The sequence below is a fragment of the Anopheles maculipalpis genome, chromosome 3RL (assembly GCF_943734695.1).
Source record: "Anopheles maculipalpis chromosome 3RL, idAnoMacuDA_375_x, whole genome shotgun sequence".
Classification (NCBI taxonomy): Eukaryota; Metazoa; Arthropoda; class Insecta; order Diptera; family Culicidae; genus Anopheles; species Anopheles maculipalpis.
Genome location: NC_064872.1, coordinates 36,423,975 through 36,450,460, shown reverse-complemented (window position 1 = coordinate 36,450,460; position 26,486 = coordinate 36,423,975). Strand labels below are relative to the sequence as shown.

General features: G+C 43.6%; 8 protein-coding genes across 10 annotated transcripts in view; 4 read left to right on the top strand and 4 right to left on the bottom strand.

Annotated features, from left to right (window-relative positions):
- LOC126565624 (NADH dehydrogenase [ubiquinone] iron-sulfur protein 6, mitochondrial) overlaps positions 1-26,486 on the bottom strand; it is a 384,330-nt gene that overhangs the window by 216,351 nt on the left and 141,493 nt on the right. The gene's annotated exons all lie outside the window — the stretch shown is intronic.
- The window catches only part of LOC126565024 (uncharacterized), a 494,010-nt gene that overhangs the window by 328,175 nt on the left and 139,349 nt on the right, over positions 1-26,486 (bottom strand). The window lies entirely within an intron of this gene.
- The window catches only part of LOC126564579 (probable 26S proteasome non-ATPase regulatory subunit 3), a 561,792-nt gene that overhangs the window by 429,793 nt on the left and 105,513 nt on the right, over positions 1-26,486 (bottom strand). The window contains exon 2 of one of the 2 annotated variants that reach the window (XM_050221656.1): positions 1,607-1,619. The exons of the other annotated variant lie outside the window; for it this stretch is intronic. The gene's annotated coding sequence lies outside the window, so the exon portion shown is untranslated. Of the gene's footprint in view, positions 1-1,606; positions 1,620-26,486 lie in introns of those variants that run through there. 2 annotated transcript variants of the gene reach the window in all.
- On the bottom strand, positions 977-2,322 carry LOC126565091 (sorting nexin-21). Its single transcript, XM_050222230.1, has 2 exons — positions 2,169-2,322; positions 977-1,812 (listed from the first exon to the last, which is right to left on the bottom strand). The coding sequence occupies exons 1-2, from the start codon at positions 2,269-2,271 to the stop codon at positions 977-979; spliced, it is 939 nt and encodes a 312-aa protein (XP_050078187.1). The 5' UTR covers positions 2,272-2,322.
- Positions 3,088-4,947, top strand: LOC126564695 (cysteine desulfurase, mitochondrial). The gene is made up of 3 exons (XM_050221785.1): positions 3,088-3,192; positions 3,302-3,378; positions 3,655-4,947. Exons 1-3 carry the CDS (start codon positions 3,099-3,101, stop codon positions 4,819-4,821), a joined length of 1,338 nt encoding a protein of 445 aa, XP_050077742.1. The 5' UTR covers positions 3,088-3,098; the 3' UTR covers positions 4,822-4,947.
- Positions 5,756-8,567, top strand: LOC126564065 (pre-mRNA-splicing factor ATP-dependent RNA helicase DHX16). Its single transcript, XM_050220979.1, has 3 exons — positions 5,756-7,042; positions 7,103-7,217; positions 7,288-8,567. Exons 1-3 carry the CDS (start codon positions 5,756-5,758, stop codon positions 8,565-8,567), a joined length of 2,682 nt encoding a protein of 893 aa, XP_050076936.1.
- On the top strand, positions 11,596-12,858 carry LOC126560598 (uncharacterized). The gene is made up of 4 exons (XM_050216556.1): positions 11,596-11,880; positions 12,004-12,099; positions 12,542-12,741; positions 12,804-12,858. The coding sequence occupies exons 1-4, from the start codon at positions 11,596-11,598 to the stop codon at positions 12,856-12,858; spliced, it is 636 nt and encodes a 211-aa protein (XP_050072513.1).
- On the top strand, positions 17,875-22,587 carry LOC126564591 (aromatic-L-amino-acid decarboxylase). 2 transcript variants are annotated; one of them, XM_050221670.1, is made up of 5 exons: positions 17,875-17,901; positions 18,192-18,277; positions 20,958-21,192; positions 21,267-21,516; positions 21,598-22,587. In XM_050221670.1, the coding sequence occupies exons 1-5, from the start codon at positions 17,878-17,880 to the stop codon at positions 22,467-22,469; spliced, it is 1,467 nt and encodes a 488-aa protein (XP_050077627.1). In that variant the 5' UTR covers positions 17,875-17,877; the 3' UTR covers positions 22,470-22,587. The 2 variants fall into 2 exon arrangements, with proteins under 2 accessions (XP_050077627.1, XP_050077626.1); XM_050221669.1 differs by lacking the exon at positions 17,875-17,901 and adding an exon at positions 17,971-18,071.

Genomic DNA, 26,486 nt, shown 5'->3' with positions numbered 1-26,486 from the left:
TTGCGGTCTATTGTTGCTGGAAGGTGACGATGGTTGTCCACGGCCCCGTGGAGAAAAATCCGATGTTTATCTCCCCCCTCGTACTCCCTCGTCGTCGGCGACACATTAAAACAATTCAATCAGGTGTTTGTTTTTGTTGCTTTTTGTTGGGAAAAAGTTGGCACCTGTCAACTGTAGGGAACCTGCTGGTCGAACGGTATATGTCAAACAACGGCCGGGCGAAAATGACAAATCGCTGCTGCAGCGGCAATTTTTTAAATCGCACGTTGTTTTTGTTGTTGTTTTAATATATGTATTGATCCACTTTTTAAAGTTTAGATACATGGGGTCAATTTAAAACATTTCCAAACTTGTTTGTGCAGCTGCGTTTCAAAATTATTTACGCAATCATTTTCTGTAAAAAGAAGTCTTAGAGCATAACGTTTCGTTATGATAGTGGTTATGAGATCAAAATTCCCAATTTTAGCGTTACGCATTTTATTAATGGCCCCTAGGCGCATTCTCAAAACTTTCAATTGAATTGATTACCTAAAGAGCAATGCATTTGCATATAATTTATTTATAAAATTGGACAAACCCATGACAAATAATCTTGAAAGCTAAACACTACAATTCTTTTTAGCAAGCGAAAACGAACGAAACTTTCAAATTCAACATTCGAATATGTCGTAGTAAATAAATTTTGTAATATAAATTTCTTTTTCTCTTTATCACGATTGTTCAGAAAATAAAATGCGTTTCCTACGAGACTCAATACACGCCGCAAAGCGGTATTTTGAAGGCTATCAACTAATGTATAAAACAACCCAAATGCATAAAATAGGTTAAGCTTAGCAGAGTTATACAATTAAGAAGAAAAGGTTTAGTCTCATAACTTGTGATGTTTGTTTGATGCACTTGTGATGATCGTTTGCTACCTTTCGCTTCTCCACAGTTCTCATATCTTGTTGCTCCATCTGTCTCTCTCCTTTGCATTTCAAATTGTTTCAGCCCGCGGATCCAACGCATGTATGGCCTGGGCAAGGGTCGGTCCACCCTTCACCGTAATACCCTGCTTGCCCATTTCGTTTAAGCGTGTCTCGAGCAGACTGCGATCCCGCCCTCGTTGCCACCAAAGATGCAAACACGTTTGCAACAGTGGAATGTAAAGCACCAGCAGCTCCGTATCGCACACATGCTCGTAGCGGCGTAAAGCCAGCTCGGCCCACTGTTCCGCGGACGGATGAGGTATCGGGGAAGTGGTACAGGCCGTCACCAAGCGGCACAACAGCAACAGCACACACTTTGACTTGTCCAGAAAGATCTTGTTCAGCAAACGGAAACAATTCTCCAACAGCGGTACGGCCAGCTCATTGCGCCGTTCGTCCAGTAATTGACACGCACTACGAAGTTCATCCCCTTGCAGAAACTCCAGAAAATGAACCGAATCACGCAGCAAAGGCACGGATACGATATGATCGAGAAAGCACTCGAACGCGGCACTACGTTCACCAATCAGTTCGGCGGTAAAGTTGCCCATCAGCACCTTCTTTGGAAAGGTGACCGTTTGCAACAAGGTTGGATGATCTTTTCGCAAACCTTCGTACAGTTTTAGAAAATGGGTGTATCGTCGTTCGACACTGGTCGGATACGGGTCCGGACCGGGACCATCCTTACGAACTGTTACCTCGTATATCACGTACTTCTTGCCGGCACTGGACGAACCATCACCAGGTCCAACCGTGGGCAGGATGCGGGCAAGTGGTATCTCGAAACAAAGCACCACATCACCCGCCGGTGGAAGGGGTCTTCTTGTGGGACGTTGCCATATATCTGCAAAAGAAACGAACCTCGTATGAGCAGGGAACGTACGTCGCATTTTGGTTATTCCCTGTGCGATCCAACGACAATCGAAAGACTGATAAACGATATCTTGACTGTTTGAAGAAAGCCCTCGATGCATTGAACTATGAATCAGAACTGTTTGTGGCTCCAAAAGCCTTGTGACTAAGCGCAGCAAACAACTCCTGTCTTGTGTTCTAAACATATAATGGTGATGGATATGAAACGAAAGTAGCCACTGGACAGGTATTACCCATCTCCAAGATTTTTTTTAAATTTTGTAGGGACTTTTAGTATTTAAGATCACATTCGCCTCATGTCCAAGAATAGACGAAAATCGTATGTACCTTGCACAATGCCCTTGTTCTGGTGTTTTATGCTCAACGTACTTTGGTCGAACGCTTCCGTCGCACTATCGAGATCGTCCTCGATAGATTCTCTGTTCTCCATCCCTGTGCTACGCCCAACAACCACAGTATGCACTAGACGATGTTATTCGAAACGAGAACGGGAAACAACAAAAAAACGCACAGAAAAAAATACACCAAAAACATAAACAACAAAGGCAACGATTGTGGGTGCTAGTGCTCTGGTAATGGTGGGAGGGTAACCGGAGGAGCTATAATGCTTTGTACGCCATTTATGATTCACCCACTTGCAACCGTGCGCTCCTATCAGCTTCCGTCCAACGAGAAAATTTAGTTACTGGACGTAATAGGCACAACAAACCAGGAAGTTGAGATGGATTTTCCCCCGCCACCGGACGAGAAGGTGAATTTTTGTCCCGTGTTTATAAATTAAATTAACAAAGAAAGACGCAACGTTTGACACATTGAGCCAGGAGCAACTTTGCACCTTGATGCAATCAATTTCATCGAAACAAAAACAAATCTCCAGCATTCATTAATTCTTTAACCGGTATTGACTAATCGTAACGCACTTTAACTAAAACTAACGCAGAATTACAAGCCCCCGTTATAATTTCTCTAGTTTATGTAAATAAATTTATAGAAAACCTTGCTCTGTTTTGATACATCCATACAGCCACTATTTACATTACCCGGATGATCGGAAAGCTGTCAGTTGGACGTATTGCACAATGCTGTGAGCAGCAAGCGACGACACACCAAGCAAGAGAGAGGAGAGATTCAAGAGAAACCTTTTTGGACTTCACAACACAAAATACATAACAACACATCACTTCTGGTTCTGGTTAAAACTTGCGGCACATTTAGTATTTTCATCGGTTTAGTTCAATCTGTACGCTTGTTGCTAAAATGTTGTCTCGCTGGTCGCGCAAAGCTGTTGATAAATACTTGACCTTCCAAGTACTACGCAGCACAGCAGGACGGACACGGCATTACAGCACCGGTAAGATCAATCAATTCCATCCCTTCCCACACCGAGTATGAGCTAATTTATGCGTAATGTTATGAAAATAACGTATGAAAAAACATTTTTATCCCTTTTTTCTCATCAGACAAACAGTTTAACATCAAAGATGAAGTACTGGACGGCCGGCCACTTTACTTGGATGCTCAAGCGACCACATCGTTGGTAAGTACGTGCAAAGATAATGGAAGCGCCTAATCACCTCCGCGAAAGAAACCCGGAAGGAGAATCCGCACGATGACGACACGCATGCACCGATGCATCGATGGTCGTCTAATCGGCGCGTTCTTATCAGTCATGTACACCGGATTTACACGCCGTGATTGTTTGCGAATTATTTCAAGTGATATGGATATAATTCTACGATTTCCAATGCAATCGTATGCGAAATCGGTCTAATGCCCTTTTTATTCCATTTTTTACCATCCCGCCCTCACCCAGGACCCAAGAGTACTTGATGCCATGATGCCATACATGACCGCTTACTATGGAAATCCACACTCGCGAACGCACGCTTACGGTTGGGAATCAGAACAAGCTGTCGAGAAGGCCCGCTCCCAGGTAGCGTCCCTTATTGGTGCGGATCCAAAGGAGGTTGTGTTCACATCCGGTGCAACAGAATCGAACAACATCTCGGTGAAGGGCATTGCGCGTTTCTATGGCGTGAAGAAAAAGCACATCATCACGACGCAGACCGAGCACAAGTGCGTGCTGGATTCTTGCCGTGCGCTGGAGGGTGAAGGATTCCACGTGACGTACCTGCCGGTACAAACCAACGGACTAATCAGCATGGAAGAGCTGGAACGAGCAATCACTCCGGAAACATCACTCGTATCCGTAATGACGGTAAATAATGAGATCGGTGTGAAGCAACCGGTCGCCGAGATTGGACGCCTGTGCAAAGCGAAGAAAGTGTTCTTCCACACGGATGCCGCCCAAGCCATTGGAAAAATACCGATCGATGTGAACAAAATGAACATCGATCTGATGTCCATATCGGGGCACAAAATCTACGGTCCAAAGGGTATCGGAGCGTTGTACGTGCGCCGCAAGCCACGCGTTCGGGTGGAAGCGATACAGAGCGGTGGTGGACAGGAAAGAGGCCTGCGAAGTGGAACCGTACCAACGCCGTTGGCCGTCGGTTTGGGTGCCGCTTGTGAGATAGCAAGTCGTGAGATGGCGTACGATCACCGATGGATGGAGTTCCTGTCGAAGCGGTTGATGGATAAAATATTTGCCGAACTGCCGCAGGTTATCAGAAACGGTGATCCGGTGCATACGTATCCGGGTTGTATCAATCTTTCGTTTGCGTACGTTGAGGGTGAATCGTTACTGATGGCGCTGAAGGATGTGGCACTTTCCAGTGGATCGGCGTGCACGTCTGCTTCGCTGGAGCCGTCGTACGTGTTGCGGGCGATCGGTACGGAAGAAGATTTGGCGCACAGCTCGATCCGTTTCGGTATTGGACGTTTTACGACGATCGAGGAGGTGGATTATACGGCGGAGAAGTGCATCAAACACGTTACACGATTGCGCGAGATGTCTCCGCTGTGGGAGATGGTACAGGAAGGAGTGGATATTAAGAGCATCAAGTGGTCGCAGCATTAAAGCGCTCGGGATTGGTATCGCTGGTGTAATAACGATAGTTTCGTTTTCTTGCAATTGTTTGTAGGTTGAGGCACATGCTAAATTAAAGCTTGTATAAAAAAACAAACGAAATACATTGTATATTTTTTATGTTACTCGAGATATGTGTGTTTATTTTTGTGTGTGAATTTTTTTTTGCATGATGTTTTCGGCCCTTATCATGTACTACTTCAGGCAAAGTAATTAGGGCTATATCGGCTCCTCTCTAAAATATGAATTTTAATTGGTGAGGAAGTACGCACAACTCGAGACCTTTTTTTAAGAAAATGGGACATGGACGAAGCAAGGTTTATATACAGTAATCCAAAAAGCAACACGATTAAGCCTTGCTCTAGTAGTTTGTTATTTATTTATTTATTTATTTATTTATAGAAATGAAAGACCGAAGAGAAACGAGAAATACACTTCCTTTTGACTTAACCACTTCTAAGGTCACACCGACCACCGACCGAATGGCTAACTAGACTTGCCATTAGCACGTAGTTGGATATTCAGTCCTCACTACGGGAGACAGTCCGGATGGGATTTGAACCTTGGTCGTTTGAACACCGTATACACCACAGGGCCACTCCTATGACAATTTGAACGCACATGAACGCAAAACAAACATTTCAACATTGTCGTATTTGCTCCTCATGTTCGATGTAGGGCAGAGCAAAGCCTTAGTTGACTGTCAGAATGTACCATCTAGTTTATATTCACCTTGGCAACACCGCAAGTACACAAACAACAGTCACAAGCCGTTCGCGATATTGTAAACAGAATTTCACCGGTCCGTGCAGTTCTGCTGGACAAATTTTTGATTTCCTTGTGCTAGACAAAAGTAGTAGGTAACTAACACTTGTAATTCCATTGTAATTCTTTCATTTAAACGTAACCTTCTTTTTAGATAAACATGAGTAAATCCTCCAAACATCGCAAAGCGTCAACATCCGACGATAGCAGCGAGGAAGATGCCGAACGCCGACGTGATCTCAAAGAGCGTGATGAATTTGCAAAACGGCTCAAACAACGCGACGAAGGACAAACGCGCAATGTGGCATCATCTTCCGGCAACAGAGGATACGCAGATGCTGCCAAACGGCTCAAGCTCGAAACAGAAGACCGGGAAAAGTTGCTACCCCAGCTGCGCGTCCAGTCTCGCCGACAGTATCTGGAGAAGCGTAAAGAGGACAAGGTAGCGGAGCTCGAAGCGGACATCCGTGATGATGAGTATTTGTTCCCGGATGCCGAAATTACCGAGCGTGAGCGACGGGACCGTGAGTACAAGAAAAATTTGCTCCAAATCGCGAAAGAGCACGAGAAAGCCCGTGAGCTCGAGCGCGTCCAGCGTTACCGAATGCCGAAGGATGTCAAGAAGGGTGAAACGGAGGAGTACGTGGAGGTGGACGAACGGGAACGGATGCCACACTCGGAACAGAAGAAATGGGAAGCGGAACAGCTTGCCTCGGCTGTGTACAAGTTTGGTTCGAAGGATGCAAAGGAACGGGCCGCTCAGCAGGAAGAGTACGAGCTGTTGCTCGACGAGCAGATCGATTTCATCCAGGCCCTGCAGATGGGTGGTACGAAGGAGAAGGATGGCAAGGCAGAGATAAGTGAGGCCGAGAAGAAAAAAATGACCATAGAGGAAACGCAAAAATCACTTCCCATCTACCCGTTCAAGGAGGATCTGATTGCAGCCATCAACGAACACCAGATACTGATCATTGAAGGTGAGACAGGTTCGGGCAAAACGACTCAAATTCCGCAATACCTTTATGAAGCGGGATTCACGAACGATGGTAAAAAGATCGGTTGTACCCAACCAAGGCGTGTGGCGGCCATGTCGGTGGCAGCCCGTGTAGCTGAGGAGATGAGCGTCAAGCTGGGGAATGAGGTTGGGTATAGCATTCGATTCGAGGACTGTACCACGGAACGGACGGTCATTAAGTACATGACGGACGGTACGCTTCATCGCGAGTTTCTTTCGGAACCGGATCTGGCCACGTACAGAGTTATGATCATCGATGAGGCTCATGAACGCACACTGCACACGGACATTCTGTTCGGTTTGGTGAAGGATATAGCCCGGTTTCGGAAGGATTTAAAATTACTCATATCCAGTGCGACATTGGATGCGGAAAAGTTTTCTGATTTTTTCGATAAAGCTCCTATTTTTAGAATTCCTGGACGGAGATATCCGGTGAGTGTATGTTCTAACTGACAAACCATTCGAAAATTTTTAATTTACTTGTCTTTATAGGTTGATATATTTTACACAAAAGCACCAGAAGCAGATTACATTGATGCTTGTGTGGTTTCCGTGTTGCAAATACACGCCACACAGCCGCTGGGAGATATTTTGGTCTTCCTAACAGGTATGTTAAGCATCTATTTCCAGTCTTGCGTTCCCTTACTTAAATCCCCACTTTTTGTCTTGATTTGCAGGTCAGGAAGAAATTGAAGCCTGTCAGGAAATGTTGCAAGATCGTGTCAAGCGTTTAGGATCTAAACTTAAGGAATTAATCATCCTACCCATTTACGCCAATCTGCCCTCCGATATGCAGGCCAAGATTTTCGAACCAACCCCACCAAATGCTCGCAAAGTGATCCTGGCTACCAACATTGCCGAAACGTCACTCACGATCGATAATATCATCTACGTGATTGATCCTGGCTTTGCAAAGCAGAACAATTTTAACTCGCGCACAGGCATGGAAACACTGCTAGTGGTTCCGATTTCCAAAGCATCCGCCAACCAACGGGCTGGTCGGGCTGGACGAGTGGCACCAGGCAAATGCTTTCGGCTTTACACGGCCTGGGCTTACAATAACGAGCTGGAAGATAATACGGTGCCCGAAATTCAACGTATCAATCTAGGAAATGCTGTACTCATGCTGAAAACGCTGGGAATCCACGATCTGCTACATTTCGATTTTCTTGATCCTCCGCCACATCAAACTCTAATCCTTGCATTGGAGCAACTGTACGCGCTAGGTGCGTTAAATCACCACGGCGAACTCACGAAGCTCGGTCGACGAATGGCCGAATTTCCGGTTGATCCGATGATGGGAAAAATGTTACTCGCAAGTGAGAAATACAAATGCTCCGAAGAGATAGTGACGATCGCTGCGATGCTATCGGTAAATGGCGCGATATTTTACCGTCCAAAAGACAAAATCATTCACGCGGATACAGCGCGGAAAAACTTTAACCACCAGCACGGGGATCATCTGAGCTTGATGCAGGTGTACAACCAGTGGGTCGAATCGGACTACAGTACACAGTGGTGTTACGAGAATTTCATCCAATACCGTTCGATGAAGCGTGCCCGGGATGTACGAGAACAGCTGGTAGGATTGATGCAGCGTGTCGAGATTGAAATGGTATCGTCAGTCTCGGAAACGACCAACATTCGTAAAGCAATTACAGCCGGCTACTTCTATCACGTGGCACGCCTTTCCAAGGGTGGCAATTACAAAACGGTTAAGCACAACCAGGATGTAATGATTCATCCGAACTCGGCACTGTTCGAAGATTTACCACGATGGTTGCTCTACCACGAGCTGGTATTTACGACGAAAGAGTTTATGCGTTCGGTCATCGAAATTGAGAGCAAATGGTTGCTCGAGGTTGCACCTCACTACTACAAACCGAAGGAGTTGGAAGACTCCACCAACAAAAAGATGCCGAAAACGGTTGGTCGAGCAATGCCGACGGAGAAGTAGGGTAGGGTTTTGGCACAAATAAAGATTGCATTTATCCTATTTCAAAAATGTTGATGAATATTTTCCAATTCAAAAAAATATTGGTGAAGAACAATTGTTGGCCAAAGAACAGCTCAGACAGACAGAAACGAACAACGTCGTTCGTTGTTCGTTTCGAAGAACAAAAAGAATCAGCATTATGTTTCAATTAGGCTCAATACCCATTTAGGAAGAACTGCAATATGTCATTCTTACATATCAGATTATGAGTTGTATTCATACGCAATATACTACAAAAAATCATAGAAATTAATCTAACCTTAAACGAGTAAAGTTACGCTCGATATGCTTTCACTAGTATCGACAACATATGGCTTTTTGTTGGCTTGGATCGATCACGCGAAGGGGTGACCGGTGCCGAATTCTTGCGCACTTACTTGCTACGTTGTCAGATCTACTTGGATCAGAAACATAGGCTTTTTCCTGGTCGACTAGAACTAGTCCCTATCAGTGGATCCGTTAACCTTGCGGCGGTTACCTTTAGCGGTTTAACCGACGAGCCGCAAGAAGGTATTAAGATTTACAGTATTTTTTATCAATGGTAAAACCCTTTTAGCTATAAATTGCTACTTTAGCAGATTTCGTTGAGCCTCTGAAAGTATTGGTTTAAAAAATCTTTACTTTGGATGGCATTGAAAAACATGTTTCGCTCAAACAGGTATCGTTGCTCGAGTCCTATAAAGAATCGTTGAAAGATTCTAAAAAAATGCCACTTATCTCTCGGTGGCTTAAGGCGTAGCATTCCCGCCTTAGACGCTATGAAAAATGTTCACATGTTTCCAAATTATCTAAAGTTCGGCATGGATTCGCTCCTCCTCCATGTTTATCTCGAAATGGTTGCAAAAGGTCCTCTGATCAAAGGCGATGCGGAGTGTCCGCATACTGTAGTGCGCAGACACGAGAGCCCCGAGCTGGTGAGGGGTTCCGAACCCTTAAAGAACATTTCCTCCCGGTCAGCAGATTCAATGTGATAGGAGCCCCCAACTTCCATTCCTCTTAGGGCCTCCGATACGCCTTAGATACTCCACTGTCACTTATGGACAGACATTGTCCAAAAAATTATATTAGTCGTTGCTCAAAAGTCTTGGTCGATCGATCTGCGCGCGTTATCGCGAAAAATGCGATCGATAACGCATATTTTACACAAACGCCGTCATTTGTTTAATCTGAAAAATTGTTTATCGACTATCCAAGGACGGCGTCGACTGTGGATATGGCAAACATTGAACATATTCAGGATGTTCTTCAGCATCTGCAGTATTTTAAGGTGTTACACGACTGTCAGATGGGTGGAACAGTGTCCCCATCCAAATCCTTTGTAAAATTGATAATTAAAAAAAAGATTGTCTCACTTTTCTCCAAAAAGACATATTATAAAACACTCATCGGCTATGGCCATTAGTTACGAAGTGCCTCACACTGGGAGCTAATGCCATTGTATAAAATACCTTAAAATAATTTCACTTTTTGCATTGAAACAACAAAAGGTAATTTGACCACATTATGTTATGCACATTTCACAGTGAATCTAAATTTATCATATTGAATCGCAAAAAGAAAACTTATATTACCATAAGTAAAAACCATGCTCATCAACCGTTAGCATAAAGCAACGATAATAAATTAAATTATTTAAATACCCTATTCCATTGATGTGCTTCGTTTGATTCACCTCCATCACAAAAATAAAACAGCTCCACAAAAATAAAACCCACATACAAGAATACAAAGCAAACAATCAGCCTCGCCGGGAAGTCTATTTCCTAGTGGTCCAACTATGATGCTGGTCTAATCCACTCAACGTCAGCCTCCATCCATTCGAGAGGATAATGATGGGACAGCCGCAGCTACTGCTGACGATGATTCAACTCGTCCATCAATCTTTATCGCTGCTACTACACCGTGTCTGCCTTCTTATCACGATGCCCTATCGTAACATTATTCCTATTTCAACCTACTTGCCGGGACGATAAAATTTCTGCACGATGTTAAACGTACACCAAGAACGCATCAGCAAATGCCCATCCCTTACCATTCCCGGGAAGGCAACATTTAACAAGTGAAAAGACCGTTCGGAGGTTTCGGATTGTGGATCCTTCCATTCCGTTCTGGTTGCTCCTCAAAAGAAAAGAAGATGAGTAAACACAATTTTACGTCTCGTGCTGGAAATGGGTTTCCGGTGAATGAGAGAGTCCTTGCCGACCGTGTTATTTTATTTTTTTTCTACACTGAATCTGTGGGAAGAATTCTGTCGGTTTCTCGGCAATGACGATTCTCTGTTTCTGATTCCACTTTCTTCGCATGGTTTTCCCTGCTTTCAAGCAAAGCATACACTAACGTACTCTTACATTATACCATTTTCCCTTCTTCCGGTCCTATGTGTTACTATGACCGTCAAGTCAAACATCAATGGTTGTCTTTGGCAGAGATTTTTCCCTCTTTTCGTCGACTATCGCTGGGTTCAGAACTTTCCGGCACGGACACACAGAAGATGGGAGTCGGAGACAATTGGCAAAATTAAGCGCTTTGATAGCACCTTACTTTCTTACTCACGATTCTGTGGCACGTTTCGTTAGACGTCCTTTGCATTCGTCTCACATTCGGATTTGAATCGATATATCACGGTTTTGCACACACACACACACACATGTTTTTAAGCGCTTAAAGCCCAACATGAAGCAGGGGACAGGAAGGTACGAAATGTTGAACCACATAACCTCGAACATGAACTCTTAACCCACAAACAGGCGTGTAACCTTGCGCTGCTATACCGCTTGTTGATTGACACTTGAAACCTTCCATCGCAGCAGTATCATGTGGCAAGCGTTGAAATTTTGAATCCCACAAAGTAGCCACAGTCTTTAAGATTAAAACCCCAACTGAGGTGAACTCGTTCATACGGTGTGATTGTATTGGACGCATTCGTTCGAAGTATCGCGAAGAAATTGGTCACCGACCGTAAGCGAGCCGGATTACCGGAAGCATAGAAATGGTAACACAGCATGAAGCCTACGTACGCTACTCCTGGACCTTTCGCTTTATCTCTCTGGCGCTACCGCTAATCATACACCTGCGAGGTGGTAGTGCGCTCGATTATGTGCACGGTAAGGACATTTCCGTTGCTCTGGAACCCGATGTTGCTTCCACTCTATTCGTCATCAGCGCAAGCCTCGCATTAAACCGCATCCTAGCGAACCTTATTCCATTCTACCCGAACAAAGCGCAGCTTCAGCTAACGTCCAAGGTAGAATACTTGCTGGTTTGTCTAATCATGGTAAGAATTTAAGTACAGTCCTTAGGGATTTCCTTGAATATCCACATGGGATGATAAAAAATAAAGCTCAATAATCATCTCATTTCCAATGACCCCCTGAATTGGGGAATTTTCGTTTTGCAGATTCTGGGGAACATTGTGTTGTGTGATTTAGCATTACGTTTAATATGGATCCCAATACAGTACTGCTTATGGTGGATCCACCGGAAAAGAATTTTGGTAAGTTTGATAATTGCTTCTTAACTTGTGTTACCATTAAATAATACATTAAGCCGACCAGGTGAAACACCAAAAGTCTATTGACAACGCATTTACTTCCAATAACGATTAGCGATGGTAATGACCTACAGGAAACCCGAAAATCACAGTGACACATTACCATTGGTTTTCCACTTTACACCTTCCCGTTGGCAAGGTGCTTGTTTTGATTTATAATTGATCAACTTTGTAAATGATCAAAATTTCATCACAGCAGGCCGGCCAATACATATTCTAATTAGCTTCATTGTTCAATTAACACCAGTATAGCCGAACGCGATACAATAAGTTTTTATTTGATGTAAGTTTCATTTTCTATTAAAAGTCGGCAATACTCGTGTTATATCTCCATAATTTCATCAAATTTCATTTGTTTGTTTTTATTTTTTCCACTCTCTTACAGACGTGTTTACTTCAAGCATTGTTATTTTTCGTCAAAGATGTTGTTTCATTTCGTCCGTACTATTTGAAGGCGCTAGCAGTGAGCAAATCAAAAAGAGGATACTATTTCCTCCGACTGGCAACAGTTATTCAAATTCTACACTTAGTGTTGGCGCGACTCGAAAGAAATCCTCCACCGCCTATCAAAAAAGCTATTGCAAGGTAGTATTATTACAAAATGAGTTTGCAGAACTGCGTACACTAACAACATCTTGGCTTTGTAGGGATTCATCAATACCGTCGGGTGATGCACCAGAAGGACCGCAACGTACAGACTAAAAACTTCATTGGAAGTCCGAGCTCATAAATGACTTCGATAATTTCATTAATTCTTGCCTTGGCACTGCATACTGCCTACAGCGTTCCTGTTTTCTTATCTTGCAGTAGTACAAGCCTATGTAAATCACTTTTCTGTAAATTTCGGAGTGCTCTAATCAGTTTTTCCTGTGTTTTGTGGCTGTCCAAATTTACCGTCTTTTCGAGTGAATATCGCCTTCGACTCCCACGGTACGTGCAAATTCTTTGTGAGTGTTTGCTAAATGTGTTCGTTATCGAAGTGACACACTGCGGAATATGGTGTGCTTTTGTGAATCACGTCTTGAAAGCGATAGCAGAGCTAAAGACGCTACACATATATCAGGATGCAGGAGGGCACATCATCATTGAGACATTGCTTTCATTTTTAGCTTGCTCAATCATGTTCTACAGCATAACTGGAACAGGTTATTGGCAAATGTTAAAATCAAAAAAAGTTGATAATACACCGAGCACAGGGACAATTCACACATCAACACAACGAGCAATGTCACAACAGCTAATGTTGGCCCAAAATGATGTGTCTGTATCACGGCGTAAGAAACGAAGGACTAGGTCGCGATCCAGCTCAAGAACAGGACTAAGGCGTACAAGATCAATGTCTAGGCGAGCAAGAGATGCACGGAATAAAAATTAAAAGCTCTTATTGCTATCATAATTATATTTAATATTTCTCATTTAGCACCTTCGATGGCAACCATTAAAGCTGATACAGTAACAGTTTCCACATGAAGTTGAACATAGGTAAGTTAAATTAATTCAGTAAAAATGTACCATTTAATCTTACTCAACTTTAAGTGCTGCCAGTAATGCGCCCACTATCATCTGCCTAAGCGCCCAGTGCACACATTCTTCAAACCATTCAATCACGTGAGGATACAAAGCCGGCCTACCATCACCGTCAACAGACGGCGATTTATACACTTATGCTGAAACGAGCACACTTGACTCAGATTTTCCGACTGTACCACCGGGGTCAATCCCACCTAATTTCCACCTCATTCATATGGATGCGATATGTTAACCCGCATCATGTGGAAAGTGATTCCGATCCTCCCCTCCATGCACTCGTCTCTGTGTGTGTTGCGTACCGTTGTGCAGCCGTTGTGTGTTCAGCCGAATGTTTTCTCCACCGAAAAAATTCACGTTCGAGCAGTGGATGTTCATGCTGAATGAACGAAGGACGTTTCGGTTCTGCTCATGGCACATATTATGCTGGAAGCTCTCATGCCCTCGATCTAGAACCCGACTGTCTAGCACGGAGTGCATCGAGTCAGTGGCGAGCAAGCCGGAGGCTAGCGTGAGATTATAATGATTTTTAAACTGTTTCTCAAATAGCTACTGCTTTTTTTTACATAATTTCAATATACTGCCTACTGCCTACTGTATGAAATTAAAAGACCGCTTAAATATCACATGATGATTTGCGCATGACGATTTATTAAACCATGCGCATCGATTCTTACATCTAGGACAATTTCTACAAAAACTTTGACAACCAATCCTGACCGACCCTTGTAGCAATTATTAGCACAAAAATATTATTTAAATTTTCCAACTCCTTTTGAATCATAATGACCACTTCATACTGCATCTTAACAGTAGAATAATTTATAAGCTGCTTTGATAGAGATTTAAACAGCAATTCTAATGGTTACTGCTGAGGTCAGCTGGGGATTTCGTCTGCCGCCAACATGCCTAAAGTGTTGGATAACCATATTCAGCTTCTTGAAAGCGTTCTGAATGGTTGATAAAAATTTCACAACGATAAAGTCACTAAGCGATAAAGTCTCGGTCAGTTTCTTATCAGTTTCTGCCGAGCGCTGTAGCCATACAGGATTGTAGGATGGCAGTACGCTATCCCGTATTAGTTGCTTTCGTCGTGCTCACATAGTGAGAAGTAACAAGAAGAGAAGAATCATCCGTACTCTTTGCAACTTCATCATCATCAGGGATTAAACTCGAAATATGACTCTATTTTTATTTGCAAGAGAGAGGTTAGTTGAATTGCTAAGCTATTATCAGTATTAAAATCATTTAATATACGGCACCCAACAATATTCCATCTTTTTCATATAAAATTAATAAATATTATAACAAAACGAAAGGTTTACACAGGACACGTATGTAAACAATTTACTCACATTTTTACTCGTTTGCCATCCCAGGAGTGTAGATCGGCCTGCGAAAAAGAAATAAAAAAGAATATCATAATTTCGTTTCAAATTGAAATAAAACACCATAAGAACTCGTTCATTCTTCAGCTCGCGGAACTCATGGGGACAAAAGATTGCACATCCCTGACACTAAACGGTTCATAAAATGTGCATACAACACATAATATTGTTTTCAATTAGCTATGTTTCTATTGAGCCAAAAATATATTTTCCCTAACACTGTCTAGTTGTGTACCATTACCATGTGCTAGTGATTAGCATGCACCTACAGAACACGAGAGCGCAACAGGTGGAATGCATTAATGTGGTCTGAAACGGTGGCTCCCTTCCAGACACATTCGCGTTCGCGAACGAATTAGTGACCGCCGACAACGGACGGTCGTGAGCGATATGCGTGAGCATGCGTGTACGAGACTTCGGGCCGACTTCGATCGGACTTTCGGAGTGGGTGCTTTAAAAGCTCGTCACGGCCACTGTTCAGCTTCATTCATCAGCATCATTCGGTCGAACGTGGTCCGCGCGTACACGAGCACGAACCCACCATCATAACTGGCCATCTAACTAGCCTGTAGCGTACAGTGGGACGTATCCCGATACAGCACCCCCAACACCATCGTCATCATCCCCCATATATCGCATCAAGTGCTGTGTGTGTTCTTTGCGTGTGACTGCCGTTGAAGAGGTAAAATCCAGTGAAGTGTTTTCCCGCATTTTCCGACGGTCCTGTTTCGTATTTAAACCATTCTCCACTTGTCATACTTTGCTCTGCTACCCCTGACAAAGTCATACTTATCCGGTTCCGGTACGTTAGTGAGCGTGCTTTACTGTGAAAACGGTGGGTGGCCCCACGCGAGTGTGAACTTCAAACGTGCTGGTGGATAGGCGAAAAGTGAAAAGAAATCACCACCGTCCTACCATTATCCTTCCATTAGCGCTTGGCCACGTCTGCCAAACGGAAAGTGATTCCTTTTCACGCTCCAATAAATCATTCGTTCCGTCCGTTTTCTTCCAGCCAAGTGTCGGTGTAAGAATCATTCTACCAGCGTACAAACGAACGGAGAGTTCCTGTAGCATAATACATCCTAGTGCTTAGAAGTGTGTTACTAGTAGCAGTAAGTATAGCGGCCAGTCTTCTCGCTTATAATACGTCCAACGGTGGTGGTGATACTTTAACAAATGCGAGGTTGTGGATTTGCATCAACAAGTGTACCGGAATCTGAATCCGAACCCGAGGCTAACCGGTCTGTCTGGATGGAGCTAGGAAACAAAATTCTTCTGGTGTAGCTTTTCCACTAAACTGGTTCCCATTCCAAGTACTTCCTTTTTTTTCGCGTGTCAGTGGGGAAGCTTTCCGGTAGAGGCCATGGATATAGATCACGACCACTGTACGTTCGCTTTCACGCGGCCTTAGAACGTTGTAGACACGGGACCGAAGTAACTGGAGGAGTTTGAATTTCTGAGTCTGATTTTGATCTCGTTCTTGGGCAAAGGCCAGCATCGCTAGGTTCTGTTGTTGCCAATTTTATTTTGTGATCGTGCAATTCGCATCAAGGTTGACCTCCATCTTTGAGCGCGCGTGCAGATCCCGAGGACTTGGTGAAGGTTTACCGGAACTGAAAGTGTTTTGCAGTTGCATTCCGTTGCCCCCGCGCGCGCCTGTGGACTACAGGTTAGAGTCGTATGGGTTTTCTCTTTTATTTCGCTAAGTAGAATGTAATGTTTCCGTTCCGTGCGGAGTACGGAGTAGGTCAAAATGTAACAACGAAAAGCAACTAATCATCGACACTGCGGGGTGGTGCGATGTCCCGAACAAGGACTTTACTATTAATACGTTCCGTCGTAATATTGCTTAATGGATGGCTAGAATGAAGTGAATGGAAAAAAAACAAGTGAAACATGAAAAAAGCATAGAGTGTTTCTAGATAGAAAACTTACTGGTTGCTGTGTGCCAGAGAGACTTATTCTTCGCACAACTTCCGTGTTTCAAAATACAATCGAATGAAATCGCAACATTTACGACATTATCTGTAACGCATAATTGGAGTGCGTTTAGTTGTTCACACTGTGAGGAGGCAGTGATAGTGTCTTGAATGTAATCTTCTCGCAAACTCATGCTGTTAAGACGCGCTCAAAAAACACACCCCTTCTCCCTCATGTGCTGATAAGCAATCAATGCACGTTATTGATTGCTAATTTTGCCAACCTGCGTTGGCACTATGTCTCAATCATTATTTCAGTCGGCTGATCGGCTGAGTTGTTACGGTACACAGCAAACCCTATTTACAGAACGGATAGAAAAGAGCACCACACCGTTTAATAACTCAATTATACTCCGATACCGTCTATCTTCGTACGGTCATGCTCAAATTGACAGGCCGCGTGAAATGTGTCGTCTGTGTAGCAAAGGACAAGTGGTTGCTATAAAATATATTTAGAAAAAAAAACTGCAAACTCAATTAAATCCCGACCGATCGGAGCTGGGAACGTTGTCCTTCCATCTAGCGAGCCTGATTGCTGCGAATCCCGAAGTTAGGACCGATTCGTTATTTTACTGGTACTGGTGGTACTTTGTCAGCAGACAACTACTACTAATGTCTGGTAGTGAGTGACTCGTGTAATAGAGGAGGCTATCACAGCATCTCCGACAGGCATTAAGTGACGGTTGTTCTGTGTGTTCGGTTAAGTGTTTCAGTGAGGCAAAAAGCGTCATTTTGAGCGTTATAAGAAAAGTTTTGCCGTATTTGCAACCTGTTGTTTTCTATTTAACCAGCCTATAGAATTTTTGTTGTATAATATCATTATCAAGATGCCTGTTCCGTGCGAAAAACGAGTAACTATCCAAGCGTCATGCAAATCTACCATATTTAATCGATCGTACTTACTGTATTATTCTGTTCTTTTGCACGCTTGCTGTACTTTACACTACTAATCACTAATTCGCTTCGTTTCCAACTAACAGAAGATAACATGGATAGCAAACTATTCAACATTCCCACTGTTGTAAGTAACAAACGTACTACTAACGAAACCTTCTCTAACCGTATGTAGCAATAAAACCTACTGAAAAGCGTCTTTTCGCTTTATAATTAATGTTCTTCCTACTCTTTCCAACCTCCATAGACCGAAATGCAGGCGCCAGAGTTCAAGGACTTTGCGAAGGAGATGGTCGATTACATCTCCAACTATCTCGAGAACATCCGTGACAGGTAAGTCCATCGCTCTATTGTATCTGCACATTAGTTGAGCTTGCTCGCTCGGATAGGTGTGGTGTTGTGTGCGTGTGATACGACGAAATTATCACTTCTTGATCGTATGCGCTGGCTGTTAACTGTGGGTGATGATGTACCCCGCGTGCCGGCAGATGTGTGTGAATTCCCGGCCATAACTGTCTGGAAATCCACCGGCTCACCGATCATCGTGTTGGGGAAACACCGCGGCAAGGGAGCGTCCTTTGAAGAAACTAAGAAACCGGTTAGATTGACTCATGCAGTCTAGTATGCCTGACCTATCCGTACATTTGTGATCTGAAAGCGAAAACACGTGCGTGGAAGTGCTTTCGAACCAAACAAAAAAAACCACCGATAAACAAACAGGTCCGATTCGGAACTGGTGGAACTGTTCAGTAACTTATCGCACACAACCATTCGCCAATCGCGTCAATCGAGGGTGACGACCACGAGACGGTAAATTGTTAACAATCACCGATCAAGGTTAAACCGTTGGAGGTAGTTCCTTCCATTCGTGCATCGGCTTGTGGATGAAATCGCAGTCCAATGAAGCCTCGTCCCAAGCTTACACGCTGACGATTGTGGTCATTTCTCATTCCGCGGTTGGGAAATGAACCAAAACAAAATGAAGCAACAAAAAAAAACCCGACTCATTGGTTCCGTTTGATGGCCGCTTAGAATATCTCTTGCTTAGAAACGATGGCTATACAACTAGCTGGCAATAAAAGAAGCAATAATTGCCTTTATACATGTAACGTGCCCACATCCGCTCTGTCTACTGTCAGATTAGTGAAACACTCACGGTCATGGATTTGCTTTCGCATCGTCGGTGACACCTGTGTGACCGCCACAACAAGGTTAGTGGCGGTGGCCCAACACTGGGCCGTAATTTGGGGGCGGGTTACAAATTTTACCCATTACGCTAGATTTTTCAGGTGTTGATGTTGGTCAGCGAAAGTCAAAATACAAGTCACAGTGTCCGGTTTAATTCCGGTAGCAAAAACCCACCGACTGTGTTAGGGATGATTGAATAGTTATATTAAAACCGGCTTGGGTGTCCAGTGAGGCATTAGCATTCCTTTGCTTGCGTAACAACATTGATTAACGATGGATATTCTCAAGGACAGCCAAAAGCACGACGGCTCGGAAAGGGAATCCGCAGTCCGCGACAATGTTGGGCTAGAAGTTTGTGGATGCTGAAAACTGGTCGAGATTTGTGCTCGCTTGGATTCTGGAGAGGGAGAAACAAGCGTTTTACAGTGCAAAGGTACTATTTGCTAACCTAGACTTGATGATCAAGTGTGCGTGTGTTATTATTTATATATATATATATATATATATATATATATATATATATATATATATTTTTTTTTTTGTAGTAATACCAATTCTAGGCCCTTGCGACTGGTGCGACATGATGAAGGATGGCTTGTAGAAGTCATGAGAAGTAGAGTCATGAGTTGCATAAAATAGGAAGCACATTTTTTATGTCCTTCTTCTCTAGCTTTGTGAGGTTAAATATCAATCAATCGTTGGAACGATCATGTCTCAGGAATAATTTATGTTAAACTATTGTAACCCGATGCTACTCGTACGATCAATACAATTTCGTACATTAAGTTGATCATGATGAAGGATTTGCACCCGTCCATTCGCACCGGAATCAATCATCACACTTGATCACGGAATAGTTTGACGCACAGAGCGCAAGGTTGACATCGATCGGAACAGCTTCAGTAATGGTCAGGTTGCTATAGCAACCTCAACACGATCGTATGATTAATGCAAACAACCGTCAGTTAATGCTTTTGTATGACATAAAACAATAGAAATCCGTAACTAACCTCCGACACATCACGAACCGCTACAGTAGAAACTAGTTTCTCGGCTTAACCAAGTCAAGTTCATCTACCATCCTCTCACTTTCGGTGGCTACTACAACCACTTCGTTGGCTACGACTAAGCCTAAGCACACCACAAATTCTTCCCCAAAAAACCCATCAAACCAACGAACGCACGGACCCGTAACCGAGCTCGAACGGACCCGAAAGTCGTGCTCAAAATCAAGATGAAGGTCTGCGCGAAAAATACACGCAAAGCACCATGTAACATAAAAATGCGCCCGTCAGCAGCCCAACTCACACGCTCGCATTGTGCGGGCTAGAATTGCGCAAAAACCAAAATCACCCTCCACCGCAGGCGAGGCGTTTGAGATTCTTGCCCCCGAGGCTCGTCCAACCGTGCCATTGCCAACCGTTCGTTAATCAGTGCCCGCGCAGCAGTATGTTTCATTTATGTGATTTAATTCCATGACGATTGGAAGGAGAAGAACGTGGCTTTTTTTTACTTTGTGGCGACCGGTACACCTACACTCGCTGCAACTGACGATCGTCCGGCAGGTGTGAGGTTTTGCAATATTTCCAACATTAAGGAGCCATTTGTTTGTCGTGTGGGGGGCCTTTTTGAACATGACCTGAATCTCGCACCGTTTGTCTGATTTATGAATGCACATAAGCGCATAGAGTAAACCGCATTATCCGTTGCACGTCTGTGACCCTCAGAAATTGTTCTTACACGATCTTAGACGTACATGGGGCAAACATTTTGTGCATTGTTTTATTTCCCTTTTTCTCTCTCTCTCTCTCTCTCTCTCTCGCAGACGTGTTCTACCGACCGTTCAGCCAGGCTATCTACGTCCGCTTATCCCTGATGAAGCACCCCAGCAACCAGAAAAGTGGGAAGATGTGATGGCCGACGTTGAGCGGGTGATTATGCCCGGCGTCACGCACTGGCACAGTCCCAAATTCCATGCGTACTTCCCTACGGCCAACTCTTATCCAGCTATCGTGGCTGATATGCTGAGCGGTGCCATCGCTTGTATTGGATTTACCTGGGTAAGTATCCGGAAGATGTTCAGCATGCCTATAGGAAAGCAGCAGTCGTTAATGCCGAGTTTACCCGTTTACAGATTGCTAGTCCCGCTTGTACTGAGCTGGAGGTGGTAATGCTGGATTGGTTGGGCAAAATGTTGGACCTTCCGCAAGAGTTCCTTGCCTGCTCCGGTGGTCAAGGTGGTGGTGTTATTCAAGGCACGGCCAGCGAGGCTACTCTCGTGGCTCTCCTCGGTGCTAAAGCAAAGACGATGAAGCGCGTCAAGGAGGAACATCCCGATTGGGATGATCATACCATCGTGTCAAAGTTGGTTGGATATACATCCAGTGAGTATCTTATCTTGTAAAAACTTCTCTTGGACGAAGTTCTTTATTAAGACACTTATTTCTGTCTCCTTCTTATAACAGACCAATCTCACTCCTCGGTGGAACGTGCCGGTTTGCTCGGTGGCGTGAAGCTGCGCGGACTGAAAGCGGACGAAAACCTAAAGCTGCGCGGTGAAACGCTCGAGAAAGCCATCAAGGAAGATCTGGAAGCGGGACTGATTCCGTTCTACGTAGTGGCCACACTCGGCACAACCAATACCTGCGCCTTCGACCGTCTAGACGAGATCGGTCCGGTGGCCAATCAGTACAACGTCTGGGTGCACGTTGATGCGGCATACGCCGGATCAGCTTTCATCTGTCCGGAGTATCGCTACCTAATGAAGGGCATCGAGACTGCCGATTCGTTCAACTTCAACCCGCACAAATGGATGTTGGTGAACTTTGACTGTAGTGCCATGTGGCTGAAGGAACCGTACTGGATTGTGAACGCGTTCAACGTGGATCCGCTCTATCTGAAGCACGACATGCAGGGTTCTGCGCCCGACTATCGCCATTGGCAAATCCCGCTCGGACGTCGGTTCCGTGCGCTCAAGCTGTGGTTCGTGCTGCGACTGTACGGTGTGGACAATCTGCAGGCCCACATCCGGCGTCACTGCGGGTTCGCGAAACAGTTCGAAGCGCTGTGCGTTGCGGACGATCGGTTCGAGATCTTCGGCGAGGTTCAGATGGGTCTCGTGTGCTTCAAGCTGAAGGGCTCAAACGAGCTGAACGAGGCACTTCTGAAGCGCATCAACGGCCGCGGTAACATTCATCTGGTCCCCTCCAAGGTTAACGATGTGTACTTCCTGCGAATGGCGGTGTGCTCGCGCTTCACCGAACCATCCGACATCGACTACTCGTGGAAGGAGGTGTCGGCGGCCGCTGACGAGCTGCTGGCCGAACAGAAGAAGTAAACCGGAGTGCTCATCCTCATGCAAGAATCCCAAACTATTTTTCCTCGATTCCTCGTTAAGTTTTTACCTAATATGAACGTTTAATTTATTTATCAAGCGAACGAAGTATACTTATACACAGACCCATACCGTACAGAGAGTATTACAGGGACCAGGGGAATGTACGGGAAGCTGGTGTGTCGGAATCCTTCGCCGACCATCAGGACTCATTCGCGTGGCAATCAAACAACAACAAGAAAGAAACAAACCAGGCAATAATGGTAACGACAACAATAATAACGATGCATTGAACACGTTAGTGATGTTGTATGCTTATGAATATCGTGCAGCCGTATTGATGTTCGATGTTATATTGTATCCGTTGATCAGATAATAAAGTTTAAGGCATACCAGTAATTCATGGGATGATCCATTTACATTCGAAAATATGTGTGCTTACCAGAGTTCCATCGGGGATTCCGTTCCATCAGGTTCATTGTCACTCTTCACTCAAATCACAAACTTGTAGACAAACACAAACAAAATAACCCTTTTTTTGTACTATCGAGCATGCACGAATAACCGACACTAAACTAAGCTTAAAACCGGCCTATTCTTGAGACGTTATCAAACCATTTGCAATCAATTTTACCGATATACTCACGCACTACCGTTTGCTGTTGAAAAAGGGAAACGAATGTTTACGTTTGAAGCAGATTTGACAGTTGAGGTGAATTGATGGCAGTGGTGAATTTGCAGTTAGCGTTTGAGCTTTCGAAAGCTTCTAAGTTATATACCCAAGAAACAAAATACAGTCGTTGAGCTTTTATCGCCTGAACTTCCGTAAATTCGTTTTTGTATAAAACAAATCATTTTTATATTTTTTTGTTGTATTACTTATTAAACCAAGTTGCTTGCGATAATTGCTCAGACACACGGCAGGAGAGGAGTTCAAATCCCATTTGCACCGTGCCCCCATTGGCCGATGTGACCTCGGAGGTTGGTTTTAACTAGCTTTAGAAGTTTTTACTAGTCGTCTCGGTTTCATAGCTACGGTATCATACGCTACGGTATCTTACGCATCATATTTCTCATATGATGAGAAATATAAAAGAGCAACAGTTAAAAAACTAATCTTTAAATATTATTATACTTATTGCCTGTTGTTGAATATAATGTTCAAACACTTTTTTACATTTTTATTACGTTTAATTTAAAAAAAAAACATTGCAATTGTTCATTAATTGACTACTTTTCGTCGCACAACCAATGAAAGAAAAGAACAACCGAAAAACCAATTATTCTGGTGGACCAAAAAACAAACCATCACTACACTAGATTCGATGGCTTCAAAGTTCGATAAACGCAAAGAAAAACGATTGATTTTTTGTCGTGTGCTGTTGTTTGGTTTCGCGTATTTGGCAACGAATGATGGTGGATGCAATTCCGCATGCACGATGCAATTGCATCAACGAGCAGAACCGGCTCGCAATAAAAATCCCTTCGGGAGTTTTTCTATTCCCGGCATTTGCGTACCTTACCGATTGATTTGCCGCGCCGGAAGTGGATTAATGTTTGTGCCCTTTCTACTATGTTTTCACAAGAAACACAACACACTCCTCGAGACAGAACAAAAAACCAAAAAAAAAACACAAACGAAAACCATTTTCCGAATTGGAGCTTTCGTCAATAATTCAAAAACCGCACAATAAAAATGAACCAACGATTTGCGCCGTTTAATTGTACGATTTTTTTTTTTTTGTTTGTTTTGGGTGGCAGTTTGCACCACTTACGATGCATTTTTTCGCAAACGGTTTTTGTTATTTGATACTTTTTACCACGTGAGAGCCACCGATTACACATTACTTTCCTTTTCGTTTCAACCCTTTTTGTTTTGTTTATTCTGTTGTTAACGAATGCATTACACGTGTTATTTAATTGTTATGTTTTTTTTTTGTTTTGTTTCTCCAACATCACTTGAGTTGTATAAAAAAAAACAAACTACCTTTCTCGGATCGTAAAACGCTTATGTCGGCCAGTGATTATTTACTCACGACCCAAACAAAAGCCTCCAACAAACTTTCGCGGTCAGCTGTTCAGTAGAATGTGATACAATTCCCAACCCAGATTGCATCATGAATGTGAGATCTGACTGATTAAATCATTTCCGGCCAATAATCCCGCTGCAACATATCGGTTCGACCCAACCAACGGTCGAAAATTCCGCATGGTTAGATAAGAAATGGCATAAAATATATGTTGAAACATAAAAAAAAACCGCTCCCATCCATTCCCACTTCCTCCCAAAACGCCCCAAATGTGTAATCTGAACGCCACTTGCCGGCACTTGAGAGGTAGGCACGAAAACAAAACGAAGACAAGAGTCCCCAATATACATATGCTGAGCTCATCAAGCCGTCAGACTCACGACGAATGTGCTCAAGATTATTTATACAAAGAAGCCATTCGAGAACGAACAGCCTGTTAACACCTTTACCCCATAAAGTTCCGGGCAAACGGCACACGAAACGACAGCATGACACAGCATGCTTTTTTTTTTGGTCGATCTTGTTGTGTTTTACTTTTGTTTTTTTTTTTAACACTAACACTTACTCTACTCAAAAGACCAGACGAGCCTCTCGAAACTCCGACTTTCGTTTTTATTTGCGGTGTTGGTGCCAGACAATTTTTCGGCAGCCTCTTGGTGAGATAATTGCTGCCTGTCCCCCGGCGTTAAAGTCTGCGCTTCGATGCGATCGTGCGATCCTGCGAACGGGGTGGGGAGATTTGTTTCCTTCTATTTTCCACACCTGCAGCATCCACTATGGGTGCGGAGGTGGTAAAAAGATTGTTTGAAGTTGTTCAGTAAATAAAGATGGCTGCAGCTTAACGCATATAGCAATGTTTTAACTCTTTTTTTATGTACACAATAATTATAAAGCGTGTTTAAGCGATGGAGTCTTTCCCATGCTAAATTGGGACTTTCAACGCTAGTTTACTAGTTATCTGTTTAACATGTTGTGCAGTTTTTATTTAGAATGTTGGTGAAAAGTGTTAGAAATTACTTGGGGCAGACGGATATAAAAGAGGAAACAGTGCCAAAGCTGTAATTTCAGCCCTAATACAAGAACAGGGAAGCTAACATCTCTTGCAGTTTATACACTTTTTTATTTAAATAAAACTTATGGACTGGTTAGCCCTCTCGGTGTTGTCGACCACAAGAAATGTACAATATTTTACAAAAATTTAAAAGTGCGGGGCTCCGTGACTGAGAGCATTGCTCGAGATTGGAGCGACCTGACTGGCACGTAAAGGTCCTCCGACGAGATGAGCGGTGGGCAATCAATCGATCGAATCGAACCGTTGAGAAGTCCAACAATGAAGACAGGTCTGATCGGGGCAGGTGATTTGATCGGGCCGAGAAAGGCCTCCACACTTTGCTCGCGTACTTCATCAGCGATCGAACCAAGGAGCAGGTAATACTATCAACAAAGTATCAATTGATCATCGCGAATCAACGAAATTTAGGGAAAAGTCTGCTACTCTAATATGATTGTCATTTCGGGTAGCATGCTAAGCTACGAAATACGAAGGATAGCTTTGTAATGCTAGGAATCTCCAGTGAGAGACAAAAATTTGACACATATCACACACTGATAGGTCCAATAGTCTTTTATAGACGCATATCTTAAACTACATCGAAAAAGACCTGCTCAGAAGCGTCATCATAATCAAGGATCGAGATTGGAAGATAAATTAGCTTGATAAAAGCTTGAGCAAATCCGGTCTTCTGTACAGCTTGTTGTTCAATGCAAGAATAAAAACCTAGAAGAACTTAACAGATAATTAAAAAAGATGACAATAGAAACCCATAAGCAACACTTCAGCTCCTGTACTCAAATTTGTATAATCAATCGATTAAAATCTGTCCACCAGCGAGGTCCACTGTGCGCGGATGGCTCACCATCTCGTCGCATCTCAGATCTCTGCTCCCGTCTCCCGCACTTGTAACCGTTTAATAATGACGCTGATGGAGAT

Bases quoted from the DNA above. Each gene is read 5' to 3' on its own strand.
- LOC126565091 (XM_050222230.1), bottom strand. From the start codon at position 2,271: ATGGAGAACAGAGAATCTATCGAGGACGATCTCGATAGTGCGACGGAA. The intron at 1,813-2,168 runs GTACATACGATT...TTTCTTTTGCAG, and splicing joins GAACAAGGGCATTGTGCAAG to ATATATGGCAACGTCCCACA.
- LOC126560598 (XM_050216556.1), top strand. From the start codon at position 11,596: ATGGTAACACAGCATGAAGCCTACGTACGCTACTCCTGGACCTTTCGC. The intron at 12,100-12,541 runs GTAAGTTTGATA...ACTCTCTTACAG, and splicing joins TCCACCGGAAAAGAATTTTG to ACGTGTTTACTTCAAGCATT. The intron at 12,742-12,803 runs GTAGTATTATTA...TTGGCTTTGTAG, and splicing joins ATCAAAAAAGCTATTGCAAG to GGATTCATCAATACCGTCGG.
- LOC126564591 (XM_050221669.1), top strand. From the start codon at position 18,039: ATGGATAGCAAACTATTCAACATTCCCACTGTT. The intron at 18,072-18,191 runs GTAAGTAACAAA...CAACCTCCATAG, and splicing joins TATTCAACATTCCCACTGTT to ACCGAAATGCAGGCGCCAGA. The intron at 21,193-21,266 runs GTAAGTATCCGG...ACCCGTTTACAG, and splicing joins CTTGTATTGGATTTACCTGG to ATTGCTAGTCCCGCTTGTAC.
- LOC126564065 (XM_050220979.1), top strand. From the start codon at position 5,756: ATGAGTAAATCCTCCAAACATCGCAAAGCGTCAACATCCGACGATAGC. The intron at 7,043-7,102 runs GTGAGTGTATGT...TTGTCTTTATAG, and splicing joins TTCCTGGACGGAGATATCCG to GTTGATATATTTTACACAAA. The intron at 7,218-7,287 runs GTATGTTAAGCA...CTTGATTTGCAG, and splicing joins TATTTTGGTCTTCCTAACAG to GTCAGGAAGAAATTGAAGCC.
- LOC126564695 (XM_050221785.1), top strand. From the start codon at position 3,099: ATGTTGTCTCGCTGGTCGCGCAAAGCTGTTGATAAATACTTGACCTTC. The intron at 3,193-3,301 runs GTAAGATCAATC...TTTTCTCATCAG, and splicing joins GACACGGCATTACAGCACCG to ACAAACAGTTTAACATCAAA. The intron at 3,379-3,654 runs GTAAGTACGTGC...GCCCTCACCCAG, and splicing joins CTCAAGCGACCACATCGTTG to GACCCAAGAGTACTTGATGC.